At 40.5% G+C, this 25,603-nt stretch overlaps 2 protein-coding genes across 3 annotated transcripts in view; one reads left to right on the forward strand and one right to left on the reverse strand.

Annotated features, from left to right (window-relative positions):
* LOC125829084 (uncharacterized) overlaps positions 1 to 25,603 on the forward strand; it is a 1,125,066-nt gene that overhangs the window by 884,274 nt on the left and 215,189 nt on the right. The gene's annotated exons all lie outside the window — the stretch shown is intronic.
* On the reverse strand, positions 586 to 1,005 carry LOC125829040 (uncharacterized). Its single transcript, XM_049508318.1, has one exon. The coding sequence runs from the start codon at positions 1,003 to 1,005 to the stop codon at positions 586 to 588; it is 420 nt and encodes a 139-aa protein (XP_049364275.1).

Genomic DNA, 25,603 nt, shown 5'->3' on the forward strand with positions numbered 1-25,603 from the left:
ACAAGAATAAAATAGATCATTCAAAAGTGAGATCACACTAATTTTCTCTTGCAACATTAACACAAAACACATTTCCAATCATAAGTATTATCCAAGATATCTATATTGAATACAACCGATCCTTGATCATCAAAAATGAAAACTCAAGCATTTCAACAACTACCAAACTCATGGGAAAAAAAGTAGGGAGAGACAAAATGAATCAAACCATCAACTATCATAACAAAATTCAAAATATCAAAATACATAAAATGTATCAAAATAAAGTTGAAAATAACAAAATACAATTAAAATGGGAATATAGGCACACATGCCCTCACCCACCAAAATAAGACAACAATGTCCTCAATGTGATAAGCAAATATAACTACGGGAGAAAAGATATATAAAGTTCCCCCCGACAGGCTATGCTAGTGAAGTGCTCTGCTCTCGAGTATTGGAGGGAATTGCATCATCCGGGGCATTAGTGCCCATCACATATGTAAGAGTAATGGTGGAGTATGAACAAACTCCACAAGTGCCAACTGTTGAAGTCTCCAAACAAGATCTCTCCAACGTGGCATGCACTATTGCCTCCTCTATAGACTACAACTCTGTCAGCGTCTCAACAGTCTGCTGCTCATCCTCTGGCAAGAACTCATCCTCATCCTCATCACCAACCTCATCAGTACCATCATCAGACTTCTCAGCCACACCTCTAGGTGCATCCACTCTCGACTCAGAAGGAGGGACTACCTCAGGCACATCAAGTAAGGGGAATTCACCCCAAAGCATCGAAATATCAATGGACCTCAGCTTATCCACATCATCCCTAAGAGTAGTAATCTCTCCCCTTATCACAATCAACTCAATGGCGGTACCCTCTCTCTTCTCCCTCGTATACATCCTAGCAGTGAGGTTATCTAAACTCTCCCCATATGTTGCTAATGTGTTATGAAACTGCACCATATGGCCTCTAAATAAGAGTAATGCATTATCAATGGCCCTCTCAACAAACTTGGACATCTCACTCTCTACCCTAGATGTTCTCACATCCACCAAATGGGCAAAGTTTCCTATTTGGTAGATCAATGCTTGGGTAAATGTAGGTCAGGACATGGGGGTAGGTGCAATAGATGTGGAGGTAGAAGGTACATAGGAAGGTTGAGTAGTACTTGGTGACTCCACAAAAGGGTGGGTTGAGCAGTATCAACCTTAAGGCCAGAAGGGTCTACCAAAGGGGTAGTGTCTAGTGGTGGCGGTTTCCTCCTCGCTACATCATGCCACAAATAATCGCTCTCAATCCTTCAAGTATCATTGGATGAGGTGGGGGTGATCGTGACATCTGACCTCTCCTGTTAAGGCACTCCTAGAGCGTCATACAACTATGTGATCAAGACAGGGAAGGGGAGAGAGGTCTGCTCTAATGAGCTCTCATCAACATCTACTCCATGATAATTCTACCAACATTTATCTCCGTCTGGTCAGTGATACTACTAACAAAAATTTATTTTGGATACTTGATTGAATAACGCTATCAAAGACACTGAATCCAGTTCTAAGAGTCAACGATCGTTAGTCAATATATAATCCAACTAAATGAGTTGGGGTCGAATCCCATAGGGAGTGGTACGTGTTTAAGATTCAATAGCAAAGTACAAATATGCTCAAGTCAATCATAGTAATAAACATTATCAAAAGAAAACATAATTCAAATTAGGGGGTGACACGAATGTCAAATAACAGTGGGGTTTTGTGATTGTAATTATCAACTACAGCAGCAACAAATAACACAAATTAACAAATATTGAGACGGGTTCTTGGGATGTGATTAGATTATAGGCTAATATAAACAAATGGGTAATTGCAACTGTTAGTAAATAGATGTAAATCAATGAATAAGCTAGACTTTAGTGGGGATAAACTTTCTCTCGAACAATTTACCCTGAATCAAGTTGATTTCTATCGAACACCAACAAGCAAGCAAATAAGAACAGCCTACGATTTAGTCCATTCACTCTCTCGAGCTAAATGTATGGAAAATGACTTAGGATTCACTCTCTCGAGCTGAACCCATGACAACCCAATACCCACAAACCATCAATTCAGTAATCTTGGTTTTAAAACCTCTCTCTCGAGCAAACCAAAAACACGAAGGTAGAACTGCATTTGCAACTACAATCCTTTAATTTTAACCACAATTACTGATTGAAATCACTTCTAAACATCATTTAGACTAACACTTAGCAATACCCATAAGCTAAATCAGCCCATAATCACAAAATCACACCCCAAGAATTGGGGTTTTAGCTACATAATAAAAATATAAAAATCGTTACCAAATTTTGTTTCAATCAACTAGGTAAGATTAATTTCATCTTTACAAAGGTCCAAATTGAAGAATCTCAAAGACCCACTTCCAATTTCTCAAAAATGGAAAACTTCAATTCTTCAAAGCTAAGGAAAATATTGTCTCAACACTCTCAGTTCAAAACTCAAAAATTACTCTAATGAATGTTCATAATAAAATTTGATACTAAACATAATGTTTGAAAATGTATTTACAGTTTCCAAATACTGCGAAGGACCATTCGGCGCAGTAAGTCGGGATCGCCGATCAACTCGGCGATCCACCCTTTGGTCAGTTCCATCGCCTTTTTTCTTTGGCCTTCAGCATCCTCAAGTTTTGTAACTTTGGGAGATCCAACACTGCATCGCGGAACCACTCGGCGACACGCCGACTGCTCCTTTCTCTCGCCAACTTGATGTTCTCCTTTCAGGGCTTGGCACACTGGAACTTTAGGTGGTCAAATGGCCACTCGGTCTTTCAGCTCAATTTGTTCCCTTTTGCAAATTAGTGTCCATGCTTTGTTCCTCAATCCAAATACCTAGAAATTACGTGTTTTACATCAGTTATTGGCACAAAACAAGCATTTGAAGATACAAAATCTATCCAAATAAATCCCTAAATGAGTCCAAATCGTGGACTCATCAACACCCCCAACTTAAACGTTTGCTTGTCCTTAAGTAAAACTCAAGTTCAACAGTTCAAAAAGGATGTCTGAAATAGTGCTACACAAGACTCAATCATGAATGCACACAAAAAGACTCAACTTACTCATGCAAGAATCAATTGTGCACTCAAAGATTCAAGTTGTGACTCACCATTATCAAAGATTCTCAGGTTCACAATACTTGCTTCAAATGCAAGTTCAAGTTCAACAAAGGTACTCAAATGCCCTCACACAAAGAATGATTCTATATTCACACACAATGGTTCAACAATTTATAGCTCCAGAATCACCATCAACACTCACACTCACAAAGATGAACACATGCATGACTCCACCCATAGGTTTGCCCTTATTTTCTAACCAACACTTGTTTAAGCTCACTTAAGATAAAAAAGGTCTTTTCAAGGCTTGTGACGGGCTGAGTGTAAATGCATGATTATTTAGGTTCAGTGGCTTCTATCCTCATGAAATGTGGTATGAACAACACTTTCTTTCCTTTTCTTCATCATTTTCATTCATTCTCACAAGTCACCCATTATTCACTTTCCATGAAATACCAGACACCCCATTTTCTTTTGGAGCTTTACCTCAAACTTTTTCATTCTTTTTTCTTTTTCTTTTTCATTTTTCTCTTTTTTTTGTATGGAGGGGTTTCATCTTTTTCAAAATCATGGGTCAAATGGGACTTCTTTGCATTTCTTGATTTACCTTCTCTTTTCACCACACCCCAACTTAGGCTTTTGGCCTAAGTTGTCTATTCAAACAAATCACATCTCATGAGGATTAATGGTGAAGGGATAAAAAAAGGTCACAATTTCATCAAGTTTCATCCAAGGAAAGGCTAAGGCTCAAAAGGCGTTCAAGCGAAGTTCACACACTCACAAGGTAGGCCAAAAAAGAGGTATAATGTCAAATTGTTTCACTCTTTAAAAATTGTTGCCTAAGATCATTTCAAGAGCTTGCATCACTTAGTCAACCGGACCAACGGGACAAATTCTAGGTGTCATCACTAATGGTTCACGGTAAGCTCATCACACAAGGCATTGACACCAATGTCAAACAAGACTTCACACTTTCACTAGTGTGAAGTGTTCATCACAAGAGACTCAATTTGATAACCGGCTAGTCACAACGAGATGCAAAAAGTTCACATATTGCCTATGCAACTTCATTTGGCCTCATTGTAGCCGCACATTCATTTTTGTTCGATTATGAGCACTATTCAAGTCATCGGTATTGATTAAGATCGATACTCAACTTTGCAAGAGAACAACCACATTCAAACACAATCAAGAGGTGGCACAAAATTTTCAAAAAGGGTCAAAAATCATGTACATTCAAAATAAGGAGCCATAAGCTCAAACATCCACAAAATACAGTGCCAAAACACAATTTATAGCACAAAACTCAGTATATGAACAGAGCAATAATCACAAAAGGTGGGATCACCCCACCACAAAACAAAAGCAATTTGTCCTCAAATGCAAGAAAATATCCAGAAAGTCAATAAAAATAAGAGAGAGAGGGAGGTAAAGAAAATTCCTATCTAAACAGTAGCTCCATCGGTTGGGGCATCAGTGCCCGGTGTAACACTCTGAACCTGGGTCTCAGTACCCGAAGTCACATCAATAGTACCACCAGCTCCACCAGGGTCAGCCAATGGCATATCTGCCAAAGAAGTCTGCACAACTGTATCTATCATGGCCTCCTCAGTCCCTGTAAGTCCCTCGTAAGAAACCTCCTCACCAACACTAAGAATCTGTTCATCCGTTTTCGCCTCAGACTCGGATCAACTATCTCCTCAACTCGAACATCATCTCCGGTGGTTGCCGGAGGCATATTAGGATCAACTGGTACATCTGGGATCTCTACCATCCCAAAAATCATAGATATGTCGGTGGACTTTAGCTGGTCCACTTCTCTCCTCAGCACAACAATAATGTCCTTTAGAGTCGTCACCTCCTCAGTGGCCCTTTGCCCACGCTCGCACATCGCTATCCTAGACGTAAGGGTATCAATAGTAGCACTCAAGGGTGTCATAGCGTCAACAACGACTGTCTTAATCATGCTCTGAATGGAGGCCTCAAATCTAGCGGCATGATGATCAGCAAAATGGGCTAGCTTCCCCATCCATTGTAATGTAGCCTGAGTGAGCTGGGGCCGGGAGGTAGCAGTAGAAGTACTCGATCTGGGAGGAAAGGGAGCTACAGAAGAACTGGGAGTAACAGAAGGGGCAGCACTATATGTACCTGAAGGTCCAGGGGCCAAAATAGGCAATACTGCCTCTACAGGTAGTGTTTGAATATCCACAATCGGGGAAGTATACACCAGGGCTGCCTTCTTCTTCTCTGCTTCATACTTCAAATACTCCGTGTCACACCCCGAGAGCACCCCTTAGGCGTAACACGGCGTACTTAACCCCGAAGGGGTCTTAAGAAAGCCCTTAGCATATCCGTCATTGCATATAGACATTGAATAATGCAGAATTTAAAAACTTTTCAACATCAATGTCATAGTGTCTCATAATAGAAAATAGTAAGTAGAATGTCTAGATATCATCATCTCAATGAAACCATCTAAGTACACATAAGAATCTCGAATAGGGACCATAGCCCTTTACAATAGAATTGTCTCAAAATAACAAGTACATAGGAAGTCTAATAGTCTATTACAATATAAGGAACATAAATGTCATAGTGTGTCCTCGAAACTTGAGGACATACCAAAAAGACTTGGAGAAGTCTAAATCCAAGCTTGAGTCTATTAGTAGCACAATATATTCTCGAACCTACACTTAGTAGAAAAAGGAAGAAATATGGGTTACCACAATCAATTGTACTAAGTATGGAAGCCATGCAATTAAAACCATTTAAATCATGCAAAAAAGGACCTTTAGTTGAAAACATGCTATTTCAAGTTAGAAGCCATAATGCATATTCAAAGAACATTTAGCCAATCCACATTACAAGGTAAAAGACATTCATGATGATAACAAAAAGCCATAACCCATACCTTACATATTTGAATTACATTTATATCATACCATCATAAGACACCAACCGTGACCCCCTTTCAAGTTCACTTGTGCAATGTACATATGAAGTCCGATACTCCCATATATACTAAGTAAATCTATCAAGAAGACACAAGTATAGTCACATACATAATAAACATCATAATAGGTGAAACCAACCTTAACATAATTCATACCTTACCATATATGAAGGACTCACAAAGAACTCCTCAAAGAACTCACTTGTGCAATGCATAGGTAAAGTCCCATGCCCTCACCTATACTAATTAGTATCCCTCAAGTAGTAATAGTTAGAGTTCATAAGTCATTTACATAAGTCGTATTCATACATTAGATCATCTTCTTAAAACATAGGGATATTAGCAATAACCGACATAGACCGTGTGAGCTTGATGGAATCCGGTGTTCTACTCCCACACTGAAAAAAGAGTGTTCCACTTGCCAAGGTAGAACTTAACATAATAGCATCTAGGTGGATCCACTAGCTAATACATATGTGGGCAAACATAGTTATGGAACAAGGAGATTGCTACTAGAAACCCGGACTTATTAAACGTAAAAGGTTTCTATCTCATGAGATAACATATATATTGGGAACTCGGACTTGCTAAACGTAAAAGGAACCCACAAGGGAAGCCGGACTTGCTAAACTTAAACACTTTCATGTCATATTCATGTTCACTTGGTGCTAAGCACAATTCCCTTTTAAAGTAGTATTAGGGCTTTACTTACACATTAATTCAATAAGGAGTGCATTAGGGATTCAACCCATCATTCATCATACAGCTCACAAGTTCTAACATGATAATAACCTTTCATTGTAGAACCGTCAACATATAATAATGTTCATTCATAACATAGTCATATAGTGTTCATGAGGTTTACCTTCTATTCATCATACCAACACTGTCATAATCATAGCTTAACATTCATGTTCGTATCATAGCATACTTGTGAACACTTGGGGTTGTATGGAAGAGGAAACATAACTCACTCACTACAATTCATAATCAAGTAGCATCTCCACCATAAGTGGATCAACAATTCAATATACATCAATTTGACAATCTTCATTCATAACCTTCAAGGATCACATCAAGATTCAACCCTAACTCATTGGTAATCATTCGTCATATAGAGCAACATCATAGTACCATAAGGAATTCCACAATTACATATTAGATTCTCATCCTTCATTCACCATTAAAGTAATACTAGGGTTTAAAGTAAGAAAGCAGAGGAATTCATGGGTCTTGTGGTGATTTGTTCAAAAAAAAAAAACAACACTACATTAATTCATCCACAAACCGTAATATATAACCATAATTAATAATTATAAATCAAAGAAAACATATTTGGAAAGTGACCCACGAAATTGAGAGAAAACCTAGAATTTTGGGGAACCTTGTAATCATATTTTTGAGAGGGCCTCTTGGGGAAAAGATCCCAAGAGTGAAAAGCAACCATACCTTAGTTGATTCCTTGAGAATCAATGGAGAAAATCCAAGAAATTTGGTAAGAAACCTTGAAATCCTAGCTCCAATGCAATCTTCCTCTTGTAGAGTCTTTAGAGAGAAAGTTTAGAGAGAAGTGGGTTTTGATTTTTGTGATTTGGAGTTATAAGGTAGAAGACTTGTTATTACTTAATAATACCCTAAAGTACCTAATATAACTATTTAAAACCGTTTTTAACCCTTAAGCAAATATTTAGTAAATTACTAAACTACCCCACTTAAACCGTGTGGAGGAAATGAGCTCGAGCGCCATCTATGAGTCCTCGCCCACGGGGAGTGGATTGAACCACGGTCCATGCTGGCCACTCGTGGTTTGGTACTGAGAGGGTGCGGACAAGGGTCTTGGCGAGGAGACTAAGTCTCAACTCACGAGATCCTTCCACAGAGTGTGAGTCGGCATGCTCGTGGTTAGGGACTGAGGGGGTTGATTTGGAGGCCACTTGGAGGATTCTAAATGTGGACTCACGACTCCCTTTCATGGGGCGTGAGTCAATCTATGCCTCGTAGTTTGCCCTTCATGAGTCCAACATTTTTTTGGACAACTTTTTTTTTTTTTTTTGGTTCCAAGTTTTGGTACTTCTCAAGGACCCCTTGGGTGATCCTTGGGGAGTCATACCCGGACTTTTAGACCCTAAACATGAAATCTTACATTTTAAACCCTTTTATTCAAACTTTAGTCCACCTACGACACTCTAAAGTCAAGTCACAAGACCTAGCACCTCACTAGTTCAATGCACTAGTTTTTGGACGTCGTAGTCGTTTCTTGATGTTTAAGCACTAACACTTTCTTACCAAATTAGTTACATTAGATTAAGTCTTTGAAACATCATTTCTACTCTCATTAAGTCATTAGTGATCATTTAGGCTCTAGCTTAGGTCGTTAGATTTCTGGAGTGTTACAATCCCCCTTAGGAACATTCGTCCTCGAATGCCACTTTAATCACTCCTAAGGGAACAAAGACTCAAGACTAGCAGCAAAACAACAACACATATCAATCACATACCCATTTCATAGGAGAAAACATCTTCTCCACATCATAAGCTCAATGCAACACAAGCAAAGAAACTATAACCCAAACATTTCATTATGCACCAAAATTACCGTTTCATATAATCATAAGAGGAACTACCTTCTCCAACACAAACCAGATCATCATAGCAATATTAAGCCTTCACGCTACTTCATCACCACATAACCAAACATGTTCATCGACTTATCTCATGAGGTCACATATGTCAACATCATAATCAAATGCACTACCACATGAGATTTAACATATCTTTTCATTACACACAATTAAACATGCTCATCAATTACCTCATAAGTCAAATTATGCAATCATCATACTAAAGCAATTCAACAAGAGGGACATATAATTCATGAGAGACTCAATTAAGTACTTCATGCTTTCTCACATGGACATACACCATATAAGAAGAAAGCATGGCAAAAGATCATACCACAAACATAACTCCTAATTCATTACAAACTCAAGAGAAACTACTTACCCTAAGTTTGAATAGGAGTAGCAAGAAAGAGATGAGGATAACGGGACTTCATATCAGCCTCGGCCTCCCATGTAGCACTCTCCACTAGATTATTCCGCCATAGAACCTTAACGGAAGCTACTTCTTTATTCCTCAACCTCTTCACTTGCCTTGTCTAGGATCTCAACCGGAACCTCTTCATCAGAAAGGTTCTCATCAACACCCAAACCCTTTAAAGGAAGTGTGGATATCGGATCGCCTATACACTTTTGAGCATAGAGACATGGAATACCGGGTGAACCAGAGCCAACTCATTAGGCAAGTTCAATTCATAAGCAACATTTCCAACTCTCTTTAAAATCTCATAAGGCCCCACATACCGGGGACTAAGCTTCCCGTTTTCACCAAACCTCATTACCCCTTTCATGGGCGAGATCTTCAAGTAGACCCAATCACCAACCTCAAATTCAAGATCCCTCTTTCTATTGTCGGCATAAGACTTTTGCCGACTTTGAGCTATTTTCAACCTATCTCTTATAAATCGAACCTTTTTAATAGCCTCATAAACCACCTCGGGACCAAGAACAGAAAATTCACCTACTTTAAACCAACAAACCGGAGATCTACACCTCCTACCATAAAGTGCTTCAAACGGAGCCATGGCAATACTTGAATGGTAACTATTGTTGTAGGCAAATTCAATCAAGGGAAGGTGACCGTTCCAATTACCTTTGAAATCAATCACACATGCTCTCAACATGTCTTGCAAGGTTTGAATGGTCCTTTCCACTTGACCATCCATTTGAGGGTGAAATGCGGTTCTAAGCTTTACTTTAGTACCTAGCCCATTTTGGAATGCCTTCCAAAAGTGCGAAGTAAATTGAGTACCTCTATCCGAAATGATAGATAAAGGAACTCCATGTAACCTCACCACTTCCCTAAGGTATAACTTAGCGTAGTCTTCCGCCGAATAATAAACCTTGATGGGAAGGAAATGGGCTGATTTAGTCATCCTATCAACAATGACCCAAATAGAATCATGTTACTTTCGAGTACAAGGCAAACCTATCACAAAGTCCATATTGACATCCTCCCACTTCCAAGTGTGAATACTAATATCTTGAGATAGACCTCCCAATCTTTGATGCTTGGCTTTGACTTGTTGGTAATTTGGGCATTTTGCCACAAAGCTTGCTATATCCTCTTTCATTCCGTTCCACCAGTATATCTCTCATAGGTCACGATACATTTTGGTGGCTCTTGGATAGATAGAATATAGAGAACCGTGAGCCTCTTCCAAAATTCTCTCCCTTAAGTAATCCACATCCGGAACACACAATCTTTCTTGGTACCTAAACACCACATCTCCCCCTTGGGAGAAAGCCTCCACGGACTTATTAAGAACCAACTCTTTCAATTCCATCAACGTAGTATCTAAGTGTGCTTGGACTTAACCTCAACCACAAGTGATGACTCGGAACAATGATGAACCATAAACCCACCCTTGGAGGAATCCCTTAGTTGGACACCTAATCGGGCCAACCTATGAACCTCCCAAACTAACTCCTTCTTCTCATCCTCTATGTGAGCAACACTACCCATGGAAACTCTACTTAACGCATCCACAACCACATTTGCCTTTTCGGGGTGGTATAGGACACTCATATGATAGTCCTTTAAAAGTTCCACCACCTCCTTTGTCGGAGATTCAACTCTTTTTGGCTAAAAACATATTGAAGACTTTTGTGGTCGGTAAACACATCTATATGTACCCCATAGAGATAGTGTCTCAAAATCTTCAAAGCAAACACTACCGCCGCTAGTTTGAGATCGTGGGTTGGATAGTTCTTTTCATGAATCTTCAATTGTCTAGAAACATAAGCAATTACTTTACCATGTTGCATAAGGACACACCCCAACCCTACTCTTGAAGCATCACAATATACTACAAACCCTTCGGTACCCTCCGGTAAGGTCAATACCGGGGCGGAGGTAAGCTTATCTTTCAACAATTGAAAACTCCTTTCACAAGACTCCGACCAATCAAATTTAACCTTCTTTTAGGTCAAACCCGGTAATGGGGAAGCAATTGAGGAGAAACCCTCAACAAACCTTCTATAGTAACCGACTAATCCCAAAAAGCTTCTAATGTCGGTAAGGCTTAAGGGTCTAGGCCATTTATTAACCGCCTCCATTTTTTTGGATCTACTTCAATTCCCTCACTTGACACTATATGTCCAAGAAACGCAATCGATCTCAACCAAAATTCACATTTGCTAAACTTAGCATACAACCGTTGGTCCTTGAGAACTTGCAACACCATCCTCAAATGTTCCAGGTGGTCATTCTCACTCTTAGAATATATCAAAATGTCATCAATGAAGACAATCACGAATGAGTCAAGATATTGTCTAAACACCCTATTCATAAGGTTCATGAATGCTGCCGAGGAATTTGTGAGACCAAAGGACATTACTAGGAACTCAAAATGACCATATCTTGTTCGAAATACCGTTTTAGGAACATCAACACCTTTCACCCTAAGTTGGTGATAACCTAACCTAAAGTCGATCTTCGAAAAGTAGCTCTCCCCTTGGAGTTGGTCAAATAAATCATCAATCCTAGGGAGTGCATACTTATTCTTCATTGTGACCTTGTTCAATTGTCGGTAATCAATACACATCATAAGCGACCCATCTTTCTTCTTCACAAACAAAACCGACGCACCGCATGGTGAAATGCTTGGTTGAATAAAACCCTTATCTAGCTAATCTTTAAGTTGTGCCTTCAGTTCCTTCAATTCGTCCGGGGCCATCCAGTAAGGAGGAATTGATATCGGTTGTATTTTTGGCAAGAGATCTATGCCGAAGTCAATTTCCCATTTGGGAGGGATTTCGGGAAATTCATTAGGAAAGACTTCCGGAAACTCCCTTACTGTGGGGACCGACTCTAATGGAGGAGTCTCGGGTCCTTAACTATCACAACATGATAGATACAACCCTTAGAAATCATTTTACAAGCCTTTAGACATGAGATGATTCGACCTCTAGGAGTCAAGTTTCCTCCCTTCCATTCTACAATGGGTTCATTAGGAAATTGAAACTTCAAAACTCGGGTTCTACAATCTATGGAAGCAAAACAAGCATGAAACCAATCCATCCCCAATATGACATCAAAGTGCAACATTTCAAGTTCTATTAAATCAACCAATGTGACTCTATTGGACAATGAAATGGGAAAACCCTTATATACTCTTTTAGCTATCACTGAATCACCTACAGGGGTAGACACGAAAAAAGGGTCTTTTAGGGTTTCAGGGAGCACATCAAATTTCATAGCCACTAAAGGAGTAACAAAAGATAAAGTGGCACCCAGGTCTAAAAATGCATAAAAATTAATTGAAAATACTTGCAACATATCGGTAACAACATCCGGGGAGCTCTCTTGATCACCTCGGGATTGGAGAGCATAGAAACGATTCTTCTTAGGAGCATCAGAGTTAGACCCACTTGATTGAGATTGCTTATTCTCCCTCCCTTGAACCTTCAACATAGGGAAATCTCTCATCATATGACCATTCTTCCCACAACTAAAGCAATTGTCCGTGCCAACTAGGCACTTGCCTTGATGCTTCTTGCCACACTTTTCACAATTAGGTTTTTCAACATAAGAACCACTACCTTTTCCTCCTTGTGGTCTAGGGGTAGACACCCTACCTTTGTTGGGCCTAGGAGTATTGAAAGGACTTTGGTTGGGAAACCTCTTCTTAAACCTTGGTTCACCTTGACCTGCAAACTTACCCTTAGATGCATTTCCCTCATCCGCCCTTGGCCTCTTTACCTCTCTATTCCTCTTCTTAAGCCTTGACTCTTCCACTTGTAGAGCATCTGATCAACCTAGAGATATCCATGTTGTCATGGAGCATTGCCGCTCGACACTCTTTTTCATTAGCATCGGACACATCGGTGACAAAATGACTCATTCATCTCTCGGATTAGAAACCAAAGAGGGAGGAGCATATTTGGACAACTTCGTGAATTTCAAGGAGTATTCTTGGACACTCATACCTCCTTGGCGAAGTTTGATGAATTCCTCAACTCTAACTTCTCTTTTCTCACGAGGGAAAAATCGATCAAGGAAAGCTTTATTGAATACCTCCCAAGTTATGGGACCTACCCTTAAAGGCCTATTGTCATTTCATTGAGTGTACCTTACTTGGGCCACACCTTTTAATTGATACCCGGCCAACTCGGCCTTCTCATTAGAAGAAACTCCCATAGCCTTCATAATCTTATAAACCTCCTCCAAGAACTCTTGTGGGTCTTCATTCACCTTGGAACCCAAGAAGATAAGAGGGTTCATCCTAGTAAAGTCTCTCAACCGTGAGGCCATGGTACTCACATTGGTCTCCACCTGGGGTCTAGCTTCCTGGTTAGCTTGTGCCGTCATGAGTTGAGTCAAAGTATGAAGAGCCGCCCTTATCTCCACAATAGCCATAACCCCTTCATCAATAGGAGCTTGAGGATTTTGAAGAACAGGAGGGGGAACCTCCTCATTCACATTTTCCTCTCCGGCCCTCCTAGCATTAATCCTTCTTGTATTCATTGCCTATAAGCACAAGAAAAGGATTAGAAGGAAAGTCTTAATAGAACTAAGATTCTTGAGGCACGACCAATGAGTTATCAAGAAGTGAAAATTCCTAAGCATCTTATAGCCTCTCATTCATAAATGTGGCACGCTTCACACATATGAACAAGACCTTACTCAACGTGGTTTCATAAGACATCAACCCTAATATTATCCATTTAACCTTATGCTCTGATACCAAGTTTGTCACGCCCCGAGAGCACCCCCTAGGCATAACACGACGTACTTGACCCCGAAGGGGCCTTATTCAAGCCCTTAGCATATTCGTCATTGCATATAGACATTGAATAATGCGGAATATAAAAAACTTTTCAACATCAATGTCAAAGTGTCTCATAATAGAAAATAGAAAGTAGAATGTCTAGACATCATCATCTCAATGAAACCATCTAAGTACACATAAGAATCTCGAATAGGAACCATAACTCTTTACAATAGAATTGTCTCAAAATGACAAGTACATAGGAAGTCTAATAGTCTATTACAATATAAGGAACATAAATGTCATAGTGTGTGTGTCCTCGAAACTTGAGGACATACCAAAAAGTCTTGGAGAAGTCTAAATCCAAGCTTGAGTCTCTTAGTAGCACAATCACTTCCCGGAACCTACACTTAGTAGAAAAAGAAAGAAATATGGGTTAGCACAATCAATTGTACTAAGTATGGAAGCCATGCAAATAAAACCATTTAAATCATGCAAAAAATGACCTTTAGTTGAAAACATGCTATTTCAAGTTAGAAGCCATAATGCATATTCAAGGAACATTTAGCCAATCCACATTACAAGGTATAAGACATTCATGATCATAACAAAAAACCACAACCCATACCTTACATATTTGAATTCCATTTATATCATACCATCATAAGACTCCAACCATGACCCCCTTTCAAGTTCATTTGTGCAATGTACATATAAAGTCCCATACTCCCATATATACTAAGTAAAGCTATCAAGAAGACACAAATATAGTCACATACATAATAAACATCATAATAGGTGAAACCAACCTTAACATAATTCATACCTTACCATATATGAAGGACTCACACAAGAACTCCTCAAAGAATCCACTTGTGCAATGCATAGGTAAAGTCCCATACCCTCACCTATACTAAGTAGTATCCCTCAAGTAGTCCTAGTTAGAGTTCATAAGTCATTTACATAAGTCGTATTCATACATTAGATCATCTTTTTAAAATATAAGGATATTAGCAATAACCGGTATAGACCATGTGAGCTTCATGGAATCTGGTGTTCTACTTCCACACCGAAAAGAGAGTGTTCCATTTCCCAAGGTAGAACTTAACATAATAGCATCTAGGTGGATCCACTAGCTAATACCTATTTGGGAAAACATAGTTATGGAACAAGGAGATAACTACTAGAAACCCGGACTTGCTAAATGTAAAAGGTTTCCATCTCATGAGACAACATATATATTGGGAACCCGGACTTGCTAATCATAAAAGGAACCCATATGGGAAGTCGTACTTGCTAAACGTAAAAGCTTCCATCTCATATTCATGTTCACTCGATGCTAAGCACAATTCCCTTTTAAAGTAGTATTAGGGCTTTACTTACACATTAATTCAATAAGGAGTACATTAGGGATTCAACCCATCATTCATCATATAGCTCACAAGTTCTAACATGAGAATAACCTTTCATCGTAGAACCATCAACATGTAAAAATGTTCATTCATAACATAGGCATATAGTGTTCATGAGGTTTACCTTCTATTCATCATACCAACACTACCATAATCATATCTTAACATTCATGTTCGTATCATAGCATACTTGTGAACACTTGGGGTTGTACGGAAGAGGAAACATAACTCACTCACTACTATTTATAATCAAGTAGCACCTCCAGCATAAGTGGATCAAAATTCAATATATGAACATTCATCAATTTGACAATCTTCATTCATAACCTTCAAGGATCACATCAAGATTCAATCCTATTTCATTGGTAATCATTCATCATATAAAGCAACATCATAATACCATAAGGAATTCCACAATTACATATTAGATTATCATCCTTCATTCACCATTAATGTCATACTAGGGTTTAAAGTGATAAAAAGGGGAATTCATGGGTCTTGTGGGGATTTGTTAAAAAAAAAAACTACATTAATTCATCCACAAACCATAATATACAACCATAATTAATCATTACAAATCAAAGAAAACACATTTGGAAAGTGACCCACGAAATTGAGAGAAAACCTAGAATTTTGGGGAACCTTGAAATCATATTTTTGAGAGGGCTTCTTGGGGAAAAGATCCCAAGATTGAAAAGCAACCATACCTTAGTTGATTCCTTGAGAATCAATGGAGAAACTCCAAGCAATTTGGTAAGAAACCTTGAAACCCTAGCTCCAATGTAATCTTCCTCTTCTAGAGTCTTTAGAGAGAAAGTTTAGAGATAAGTGGGTTTTGATTTTTGTGATTTGGAGTTATAAGGTGGAAGACTAGTTATTACTTAATAATACCCTAAAGTACCTACTATAACTATTTATAACCATTTTTAACCCTTAAGCAATTAATTAGTAAATTACTAAACTACCCCTACTTAAACCGTGTGGAGGCAGTGAGCTCCTGTGCCATCCACATGTCCCCACCCACGGGGGGTGGATTGAACCACGGGCCGTGCTGGCCACTCATGGTTTGGTACTAAGAGGGTGCAGAATAGGGTCTTGGTAAGGAGCGTGAGTCGGTCTATAGACCGTACTGTATGCTCGTGGTTAGGGACTGAGGGGGTTGATTTGGAGGCCACTTGGAGGATTCTAAGTGTGGACTCACAAATCCCTTCCATGGGGCGTGAGTCAACCTACGCCTCGTGGTTTGACCCTAGTGAGTCCAACCTTTTTTTGGACAGCTTCTTCTTTCTTGTTTTGGTTCCAAGTTTGGGTACTCCTCAAGGACCCCTTGGGTGATCCTTGGGGAGTCGTACCCAAACGTTTGGACCCTAAACATGAAATCTACATTTTAAACCTTTTTATTCAAACTTTATTCCACCTACGACACTTTAAAGTCAAGTCACAAGACCTAGCACCTCACTAGTTCAATGCACTAGTTTCCGGACATCGTGGTCGTTTCTTGACGTTTAAGCACTAACACTTTCTTACCAAATTAGTTACATTAGATTAAATCTTTGAAACATCATTTCTACTCTCATTAAGTCATTAGTCATCATTTAGGTTCTAGCTTAGGTCGTTAGATTTCTGGAGTGTTATACTCCGCCTCAATCCTCCGGATGTCAGTAGAAGATATGGGAATCACTTCCACATCCTTCTTCTCATCTCTAGAAACTCGAGCCCCTCTACACAACTCGGTGATCAACACCGAAAAGGGAAGGGAAATCTGTCGCTGTTTGGCCCTCATGGCCATCTCCTGCTCAACGATTATACCCAGATTCATGTGCTCTCGTGTAATGATCGAGCCAAGACAAGCCGCCTTTGTGTGGTGTAGGACAAACTCATATTGGGATGGCATGATAGTGTTGCTGATAAAGCCAAACCAGTACCTTGTAGCTACATTTAGGTCCTTCTTTTTTATCAGAGCCCCTGCCTGAAACCACCTCGGAGTACCATCACATATGAGAGGGGCCAACCAGTTTTTCATGTTCTCCATGGACTTAGTCTTGATCTTATAGTGGTGGGCGTTTGTAATGTTGTCTGTGCACTTCATCCAATACCACATTTATGTTAGTACTATCACATAGCACTTTGTTACCCTTAACAACCACATAGTCAACTGACTTGAATTTAGCAGCCAATTTCTTCCTTTGTGGCACCAGGGCTCCGTAAGCGGTGTAGAATTCCCAGACCCAATTTGGAATATAGGCACCCCGGGGTTTTGTGAAGATCTCAAACTTTCGAGCCTTTATGGTGCGCCAGATGTCGGGGTACCTGTCTATCACCCCATAAGTATAGAGCCTCTTCTCCTCTATGATGGTCCTCAACCCCGCAGTCTTCAATATGTTCATACACCGGGGATGAGGACCCTGCACCGGTGGTGCAAGGACCATGGCCTGTGCTGGAGCGGGAGGAGTAGTAGTAGTGGCATGGGGAGTCATGATCCTAGACGGATCATTCATCTTTTTGGATCGTAGCTTTGCCCTCTGTGCTTCCACTAGCTCATCATCCTCAGAAGTTTTAGCCTGATGCTCCTGGTGCTCACCCTGACTCTCAGAAGTGGTGAGGTGAGTGGCGTAGATACTGTCACTGTTGGAGCTGGTCTCCGGTGATGCAGGTGCCTTCCCTTTTCCTTTTCCCTTCCAACTGTTGTGGGAAGTTTGGTAGCCTTATCCTTAGCCTTGGATGCAGTTGTATCCTCGTTGATTGCTATTCCCTTGGCCCTTTTGTGGGGCGGTATGTCTCTACCTGCTACTTTAGGTCTAGACATATTTGCAAAATGTTGAGGAAACTTAGAAACAATTCAAGAAAAATTTCAAAAAATAGTTGCAAATAGACTCGCCGATTTGGTAGGCGAGTAGCCTAATCACTTTGGCGAGCCAGATCAGGCTCACGAAAGGATTGGGTAAAAAATTCCTAGAAAATTTAGCATGTTAGCGATGGGTAGGGTCTTTCAATGAATTGCCGACAACATTCGGCGAGCAAGGACTAGCCCGTCGAAAGGTACAGTGCTTTTAAGGATTAGGGGCACAGAAAAAAGGTGATCAAGGAAGAGATTTGGCGAGTCGCCGAGTTCACTCGGCGCACTCAGGCTTCTCGCCAAAAATTACAAAACGTAACTCAAGATTAAGCATGATATTAAAGGCGATAGGGGGGACTTCAGCGAACGACCGAGTGGTTGGGCGAGCTCGACCCAGCTCGCCAAACGGCTCAACGTGCCTACTTTCAACCCCAACTTCCAATTTCAGCCCCACAACCCACGAAAACAAAATAAAAACATGCACTCCTCTAATTAGACTATGACCCATTACACCCATGCCCTCGGGATACTCAGACTTCTCCCGATTTGGCCAAATTTGGACATTTGATGACTTTTGCCCTTAAGAATGACGTCAACCGCTCCATCATTGGGCAAAGTATGTCATTTTGACACAAATACGGGTTACTTAGACTTCACCCGACTAAATCCAACAACCATTAAGCAACACCCCATAATTTTCATCAATTTTAAGGCACACAATATTCGGGAATTTAATAACAAAGGCATTACATGCATGATATTCAAATTAAAATAGGTGCATAGGCATACAATTACAATCATAGACGCCCAGCACAGTTCACTAAGATAAAATCAATTGCAAATGAGTAAAAATTACTAGAAGTAAATTTGGGATTCGAAAAACCAACCTTAGAAGCCGAATACGGGAAGTTGTAAATGTCACGACCCAAGCCTAGGGCCTAGACGTGACATGGCGAATGAGGAACCCGAAGGAACCCCAAACAAGCCTCTCAAACTTGTCATCACACTTCATCAGTCGCGGAAGTACATTCAACATTAATTAATGGGAAATAGGGACTAAGGCAAACCATTTCAAAATGACATCATAGAATAAGAATCAAACTCGTTTACAAAATACTTGTCCAACGCACACCTCTACATACATAGATAGGACGGGGGCCATGACATATTACCGGCTCCCCTCATAGTTAAAATACAATTGCAAGCTAAAGTCTCAAAACATAGGAGTAAGAAACATAACATAGCCCTCGAATTATTGAGGACTCACCAACAAACTCGGATAAGCGTCGTACTAGCCACGTGAATGGAGAGAAGGATCAAGAGTAGCTCCGGTCCCTACATGGTGACATCATGTAGGCAAAATATGCGTTAGTACTTGGAATGTACTAAGTATGCGGGGTGCAACACAACAATAAACAAGGACACAATCGAAATACAAGAAATAGTTTCATAGGCATTATGAATAACAATATGAGGATGCATGATCAAAGTGAAGTCAAAACATGTTTAAGTAAATCTATACTAATAGTAGATATCATATGTGTATGCATGATCCAACCAATCTATAACCCCAACTTAGGATGGGGGATGCCGTTCACACCCGGACACCCTGGTGGCAAGGTATAAACCCCTCACATGATTGATGTTGGTCACACCCCAAGCATCCTAGGTGGTGAGATATAAACCTCTCACATGGTTGATGTTGGTCACACCCCAAGCATCCTAGGTGGTGAGATATAAACCTCTCACATGGTTGATGTTGGTCACACCCCAAGCATCCTAGGTGGTGAGATATAAACCTCTCACATGGTTGATGTTGGTCACACCCCAAGCATTCTAGGTGGTGAGATATAAACCTCTCACATAGTTGTCCGGTTCTTTTCCCCCGGACCGGGCATGGTCATGCAACACTTTATATAGGAAATTCTCATTAGGCTCTAATGCAATCTCACGTATGGAATGAACATATACACAAGCTTAGTTTGTCATCAACACATCTTTGGAGTTCCATACATCTCATAACTCAAGCTTTAAAACATCAATTTATCAATTCTCCATAGTTGGACATTTTGTCAAACACCTTGAAGGCATGTAATGGAATCAAAGAGCATGGGAAATAGGGTAGTAATTATGCAGCCAAACCAATGAACAACCTACAACACCTTTTTAACACCCACAATACCACATGAAAATCTCCACATCCATTCCAAATTTAGGTTCAAGTTCTAGGGTCACAACATGCTCAAAACAATCACTTTTCATGTTTAAAATTCAATGTGTAGGAAATTATTACAAAGAACAAGACTAATATATGAATCTTAACTTAAACCATGAATTAGTGAGTAGAATAGAGTCTAGGCACTATGGGTGGAAGGACCCATGAGTTCAACACCACATACCTTGAGTTCTTATGAAGGTCTTGAGAGTGTCTTCAATGGAAGCTTGCAACTTGGAACAAGAGTCTCTTCAATCTTGAGGAAGGTTTTGGATTAGGGTTCTTGAGAGAACTTGAGAGAAAATGTGTCTAAGTATGGGAGAGGTGTTTTGGAAATGTTTTAGAGATGAAATTTGAACTAATGCTATATAGGAAATAACATATGCCCTTTGGAAGAAAATCGTCCAACACTTAGAAAAAAAAATGGGGCGGGTGAACAGTAAAATTAGCTACTGGAAATTGTCTTTTTCTGCCGGACAGATTTTACGAAAATGGGCATAACTTCTTCGTCCGAACTCCGAATGAGGTGAAACGAAGTGCGTTAGATAGATAACTCAAAGGGATTTCCATGGATATATTATTAACCACCAAATAATTTGTGTGCTAGGAGATATGACCCTCCAAAGTAGACCCTCGAAAAAGGCTTCACTTGGAAATTTTGGATTTTGATACGGTTGCTCTAAAATTTGGGTTAGACCCATTTCCCACTCAATTTGACCCCCTAAACAAGAATATGAAGTCGGATTTTCGAAAAACGAAACGGATTTTGAGATATATGGAAATTACAATTATAGGTGTTTCCGAAGCACATTTTCGGGCATTTTTGGGGTCGTTTCAGTAAAGCTAGGCGGCAACGAATCAAACTCCGAACACACAGATGAAGACTACTACGAATCTAAAATGCAAATATACGGAAAATATTGTGCGGGTGTGAGTTTGGGAAGTTTAAAAGTGAGGGAAAGTGAAAGAGTTTGAAAATTTAAACCTTTGGCCTTTAAAAACTGTCCAGTTCTCGCCCATTCAGGGACATAAGTTTTGCTAGCCGAGTGGGAACTTACCTCGCCGAGTTTTACAGGACCTCTAGTTAATGTGAAGGTCCAAACGGTGGACTAAATCCTGATCGCCGACCTGGTTGGTGATCCGCTAATCAGCTCCTGGGATCGCCGAGTTTTACCGACTCCAATTTCAAAATGTCTTGAGTCCAATGGCGGTCCAAGTTGGGCTCGCCGACATCTTCAGCGAGTCGCCGACTGGTCTTTTAGGTCGTCAACCTGCACTTTTCAAACACCTTCTACACTTTGACCCGCACAATCAACACACCATTATTTCAAACTCAAAAATAAAGAAAATAAAACTTGGGTTGTTTCCCAAGCAGCGCCTTAGTTAACGTCATGACACGATGCAAGTCCACCCTCAAACCTTATTCTTGGGGTTGTCCATAGTATCACTAGGCAAGCCCCCTTGATTTCTCGGGTTTAGATGAGAGGAGATATGACCCATTTGGGTCTCCAACTACTTGATCGAGACGGAATGAGAGGTAACCGTCTAGCTAAGGGTCGACACATCTTCCTTCATTTCTTTCAAAATCTTGTTTGACCCCTCAACTTTGTTGAGGATATGAGAAAGCATATCCTCCGACCGACCTCCCTCAGAATCCTTTGACTTTTGGCGCTCATGGGAGGAACATATCTATCCTTCTCCCCGTTTCTCTCTTTCCAAGTGGCATTACGATCCCTCCACTCTCTATCACGATCCTTCCAACTTTCATCCCTGTTCCAACCTTGGTTACCACCCTGCCTCGGGTAGTTTGAACGAGAACCACCACCTTGGTTTGATTAGAAATTCACCTCTTGATTGTACAAAGCCTTAAACTTGGCCTCATCAGGATTAGCACACCCGACACCCACAACATTGATGCTTCGAGCACCAGCTCCCATGACATTTTTGGACAAAATGTCAAGTTGTGTCATGATCTTGGCAATGTTCTGGCCCCTCTCTTGGTCTTTCTCTAGATGCTCCTTGGTCAATTTAAACGTGAGAGAGGAGACCTGATCTTCTCGAGTGTACCAAGCACAATTAATTGTGGTCATACCATCCAAAAGCTGGGTTGCAATAACATAAGGTTGTTGCATCAAACCTCCTGGCGAAAGTTGGTTAGCTACCCCCCTGTTCACCGAATCAAGACTTCGGTAAAAATATTTCAGCGAAACGTTGTCGGGAAAACCATGAGTTGGGCATTGCAGCACCAACTTGTTGAATCGAAGCCAAGTCTCATCAATTGACTCACCTTCCAAACACTTAAAGCTCTAAATGCTGTCCCAAAGAGTCATCATCTTCGAAGGATGGAAAAATCACACTTGAAATGCGGTGACAAGCTCTTCCCATGAAGTGATTGATTCTCGTGGCAATTCAGCCAGCCACTTACACGCTTCCCTCATTAGAGAAAACGGGAACAACCTTAACCAGACCGACTCTAGAGATATGTTCTTGAAAGAGAACGACCCACAAACATCCACAGAGTTTATAATATGCTTATGGGGGATCCTCATTAGCCAAAACACCGAACAACCCCTTCATTGCAAGAGCTGCAACATGGTACTTCTAATATGGAATACAACGTACCCTTCCGCCGGAGGCAAGCGAATGACACCAATTCCACACATTAGATGGGGGTCATTAGCATTAGGCTCATTGACATCGTTGAGGTTTTTGATGTCATCTTGGTGACCTACTTGGCTACCATTGCTTCCGTTCACACTCATACTTCCTATTTTCAAATAAAAACAAGCAAACCAAAACTAAAAGTAAGTAAGTTCAACTATAACTAACAAGAACAAAATTCAACTTAACTAAAGAATCTTAACCAACACCACTCCACGGCAGCGACGCCATTTTGATTGAATAACACTATCAAATTCACTTAATCCAGTTCTAAGAGTCAACGGTCGTTAGTAACTATATAACCCAACTAAATGAGTTGGGGTCGAATCCCACAAGGAGTGGTACGTGCTTAAGATTCAATAGAAAAGTATGAATATGCTCAAGTCAATCATAGGAATAAACATTATCGAAAGAAAACATAATTCAAATTAGGGGTGACACGAATGTCAAATAACAACGGGGTTTTGCGATTGTAATTATCAACTACAGCAGCAACAAATAACACGAATTCACAAATATTGAGACAGGTTCTTCGGATATGATTAGATTATAGGCTAATATAGACAAATGGGTAATTGCAATTGTTAGTAAATAGCTGTAAATCAGTGAATAAGATAGACTTTACTGGGGATAAACTTTCTCTAGAACAATTTACCCCAAATCAAGTTGATTTCTCCCGAACACCAACAAGTGAGAAAATAAGAACAACCTACTTTTTAGTCCATTTAGTCTCTCGAGTTGAATGTGTTGAAATGGACTTAGGATTCCGGCTCCCCTGATATCAAGTCACCAACTTCCTTGACCTTCCAGCAATAGGCAGGTGTCAGCCCTCATACATGGTCTTACAACTTTGCGGAGACCTGTATTTGTGGTAAACAGTCACCCGGGCCTGGTCACTGCGACCCCCTTTGTGAGGAGCGACCCCTTCTCCCGAAGTTACGGGGCTATTTTGCCGAGTTCCTTAGAGATTGTTGTCTCGCGCCCCTAGGTATTCTCTTCCTACCTACCTGTGTTGGTTTCGAGTATAGGTACCCTCTTGCTTAACATCGTTCAAGCTTTTCCTGGGAGTATGGCATGGGTTACTTCAGCGCCGTAGCGCCTGGTATTCGAAGATTGGCTCAAGGCATTTTCTCTACCCCTTCTTACCTTGAAAAAGCAGGGACACCTTACGTTCTTGAACCGATAACCATCTTTCGACTAACCTAGCCTCTTCCGTCGCTCGGGGCTAACAAGGGGTAGTACAAGAATATTCACCTGTTGTCCATCGACTATGCCATTTGACCTGATCTTAGGCCCTGACTCACCCTCCGTGGACGAACCTTCTGGAGGAACCCTTAGGTTTTTACGGCATTGGATTCTAACCAATGTTTGCGTTATTCATGCCGACATTCTCGCTTCCGCTTCGTCCACCACCGCTTGCGTGGAGGGTTCTCTCTATGACGGAACGCTCCCCTATCGATGTATTTTTACATTCCACAGCTTCGGTACACCGCTTGGCCCCGTTCATCTTCGGCGCAAGAACGCTTGATCAATGTGCTATTACGCACTCTTTCAAGGGTGGCTATAACATAAGGATGTTGCATCAAATCTCCCGGTGAAACTTCGTCAGCTACCCCCTTGTTCACCGAATCAAGACTTCGGTAAAAATATTTCAGCAAAACATTGTTGGGAAAACCATGAGCTGGGCATTGCAACACCAACTTGTTGAATCACAGCCAAGTCTCATGAATTGACTCACCTTCCAAACACTTAAAGCTCTAAATGCTATCCTAAAGAGTCATCATCTTCGAAGGATGGAAAAATCACACTTGAAATGCGGTGACAAGCTCTTCCCATGAAGTGGTTGATTCTCGTGACAATTCAGCCAGCCACTTACACGCTTACCTCATTGGAGAAAACGGGAACAACCTCAACCAGACCGACTCTTGAGATATGTTCTTGAAGGAGAACGACCCGCAAACATCCACAAAGTTTCTAATATTCTTATGGGGATCCTCATGAGCCAAACCATCGAACAACCCGTTCAATTGCAAGAATTCAACATGGTACTTCTAATATGGATTACAACGTTCACTTCCGCCGGAGGCAAGCGAATGACACCAATTCCACACATTAGATGGGGGTCATTAGCATTAGGCTCATTGACATCGTTGAGGTTTTTGATGTCATCTTGGTGGCCTACTTGGCTACCATTGCTTCCGTTCACACTCATACTTCCTATTTTAAAACAAAAACAAGCAAACCAATACTAAAAGTAAGTAAGTTCAACTATAACTAACAAGAACAAAATTCAACTTAACTAAAGAATCTTAACCAACACTACTCCACGGGAGCGGCGCCATTTTGATTGAATAACGCAATCAAATTCACTTAATCCAGTTGTAAGAGTCAACGATCGTTAGTAACTATATAACCCAACTAAATGAGTTGGGGTCGAATCCCACAGGGAGTGGTACATGCTTAAGATTCAACAGAAAAGTATGAATATGCTCAAGTCAATCATAGGAATAAACATTATCGAAAGGAAACATAATTCAAATTAGGGGGTGATACGAATGTCAAATAACAACGGGGTTTTGCGATTGTAATTATCAACTACAC

The sequence above is a fragment of the Solanum verrucosum genome, unplaced genomic scaffold, assembly GCF_900185275.1.
Source record: "Solanum verrucosum unplaced genomic scaffold, falcon-dt-bn FXZP01000007.1, whole genome shotgun sequence".
In the NCBI taxonomy this organism is placed as follows: Eukaryota; Viridiplantae; Streptophyta; class Magnoliopsida; order Solanales; family Solanaceae; genus Solanum; species Solanum verrucosum.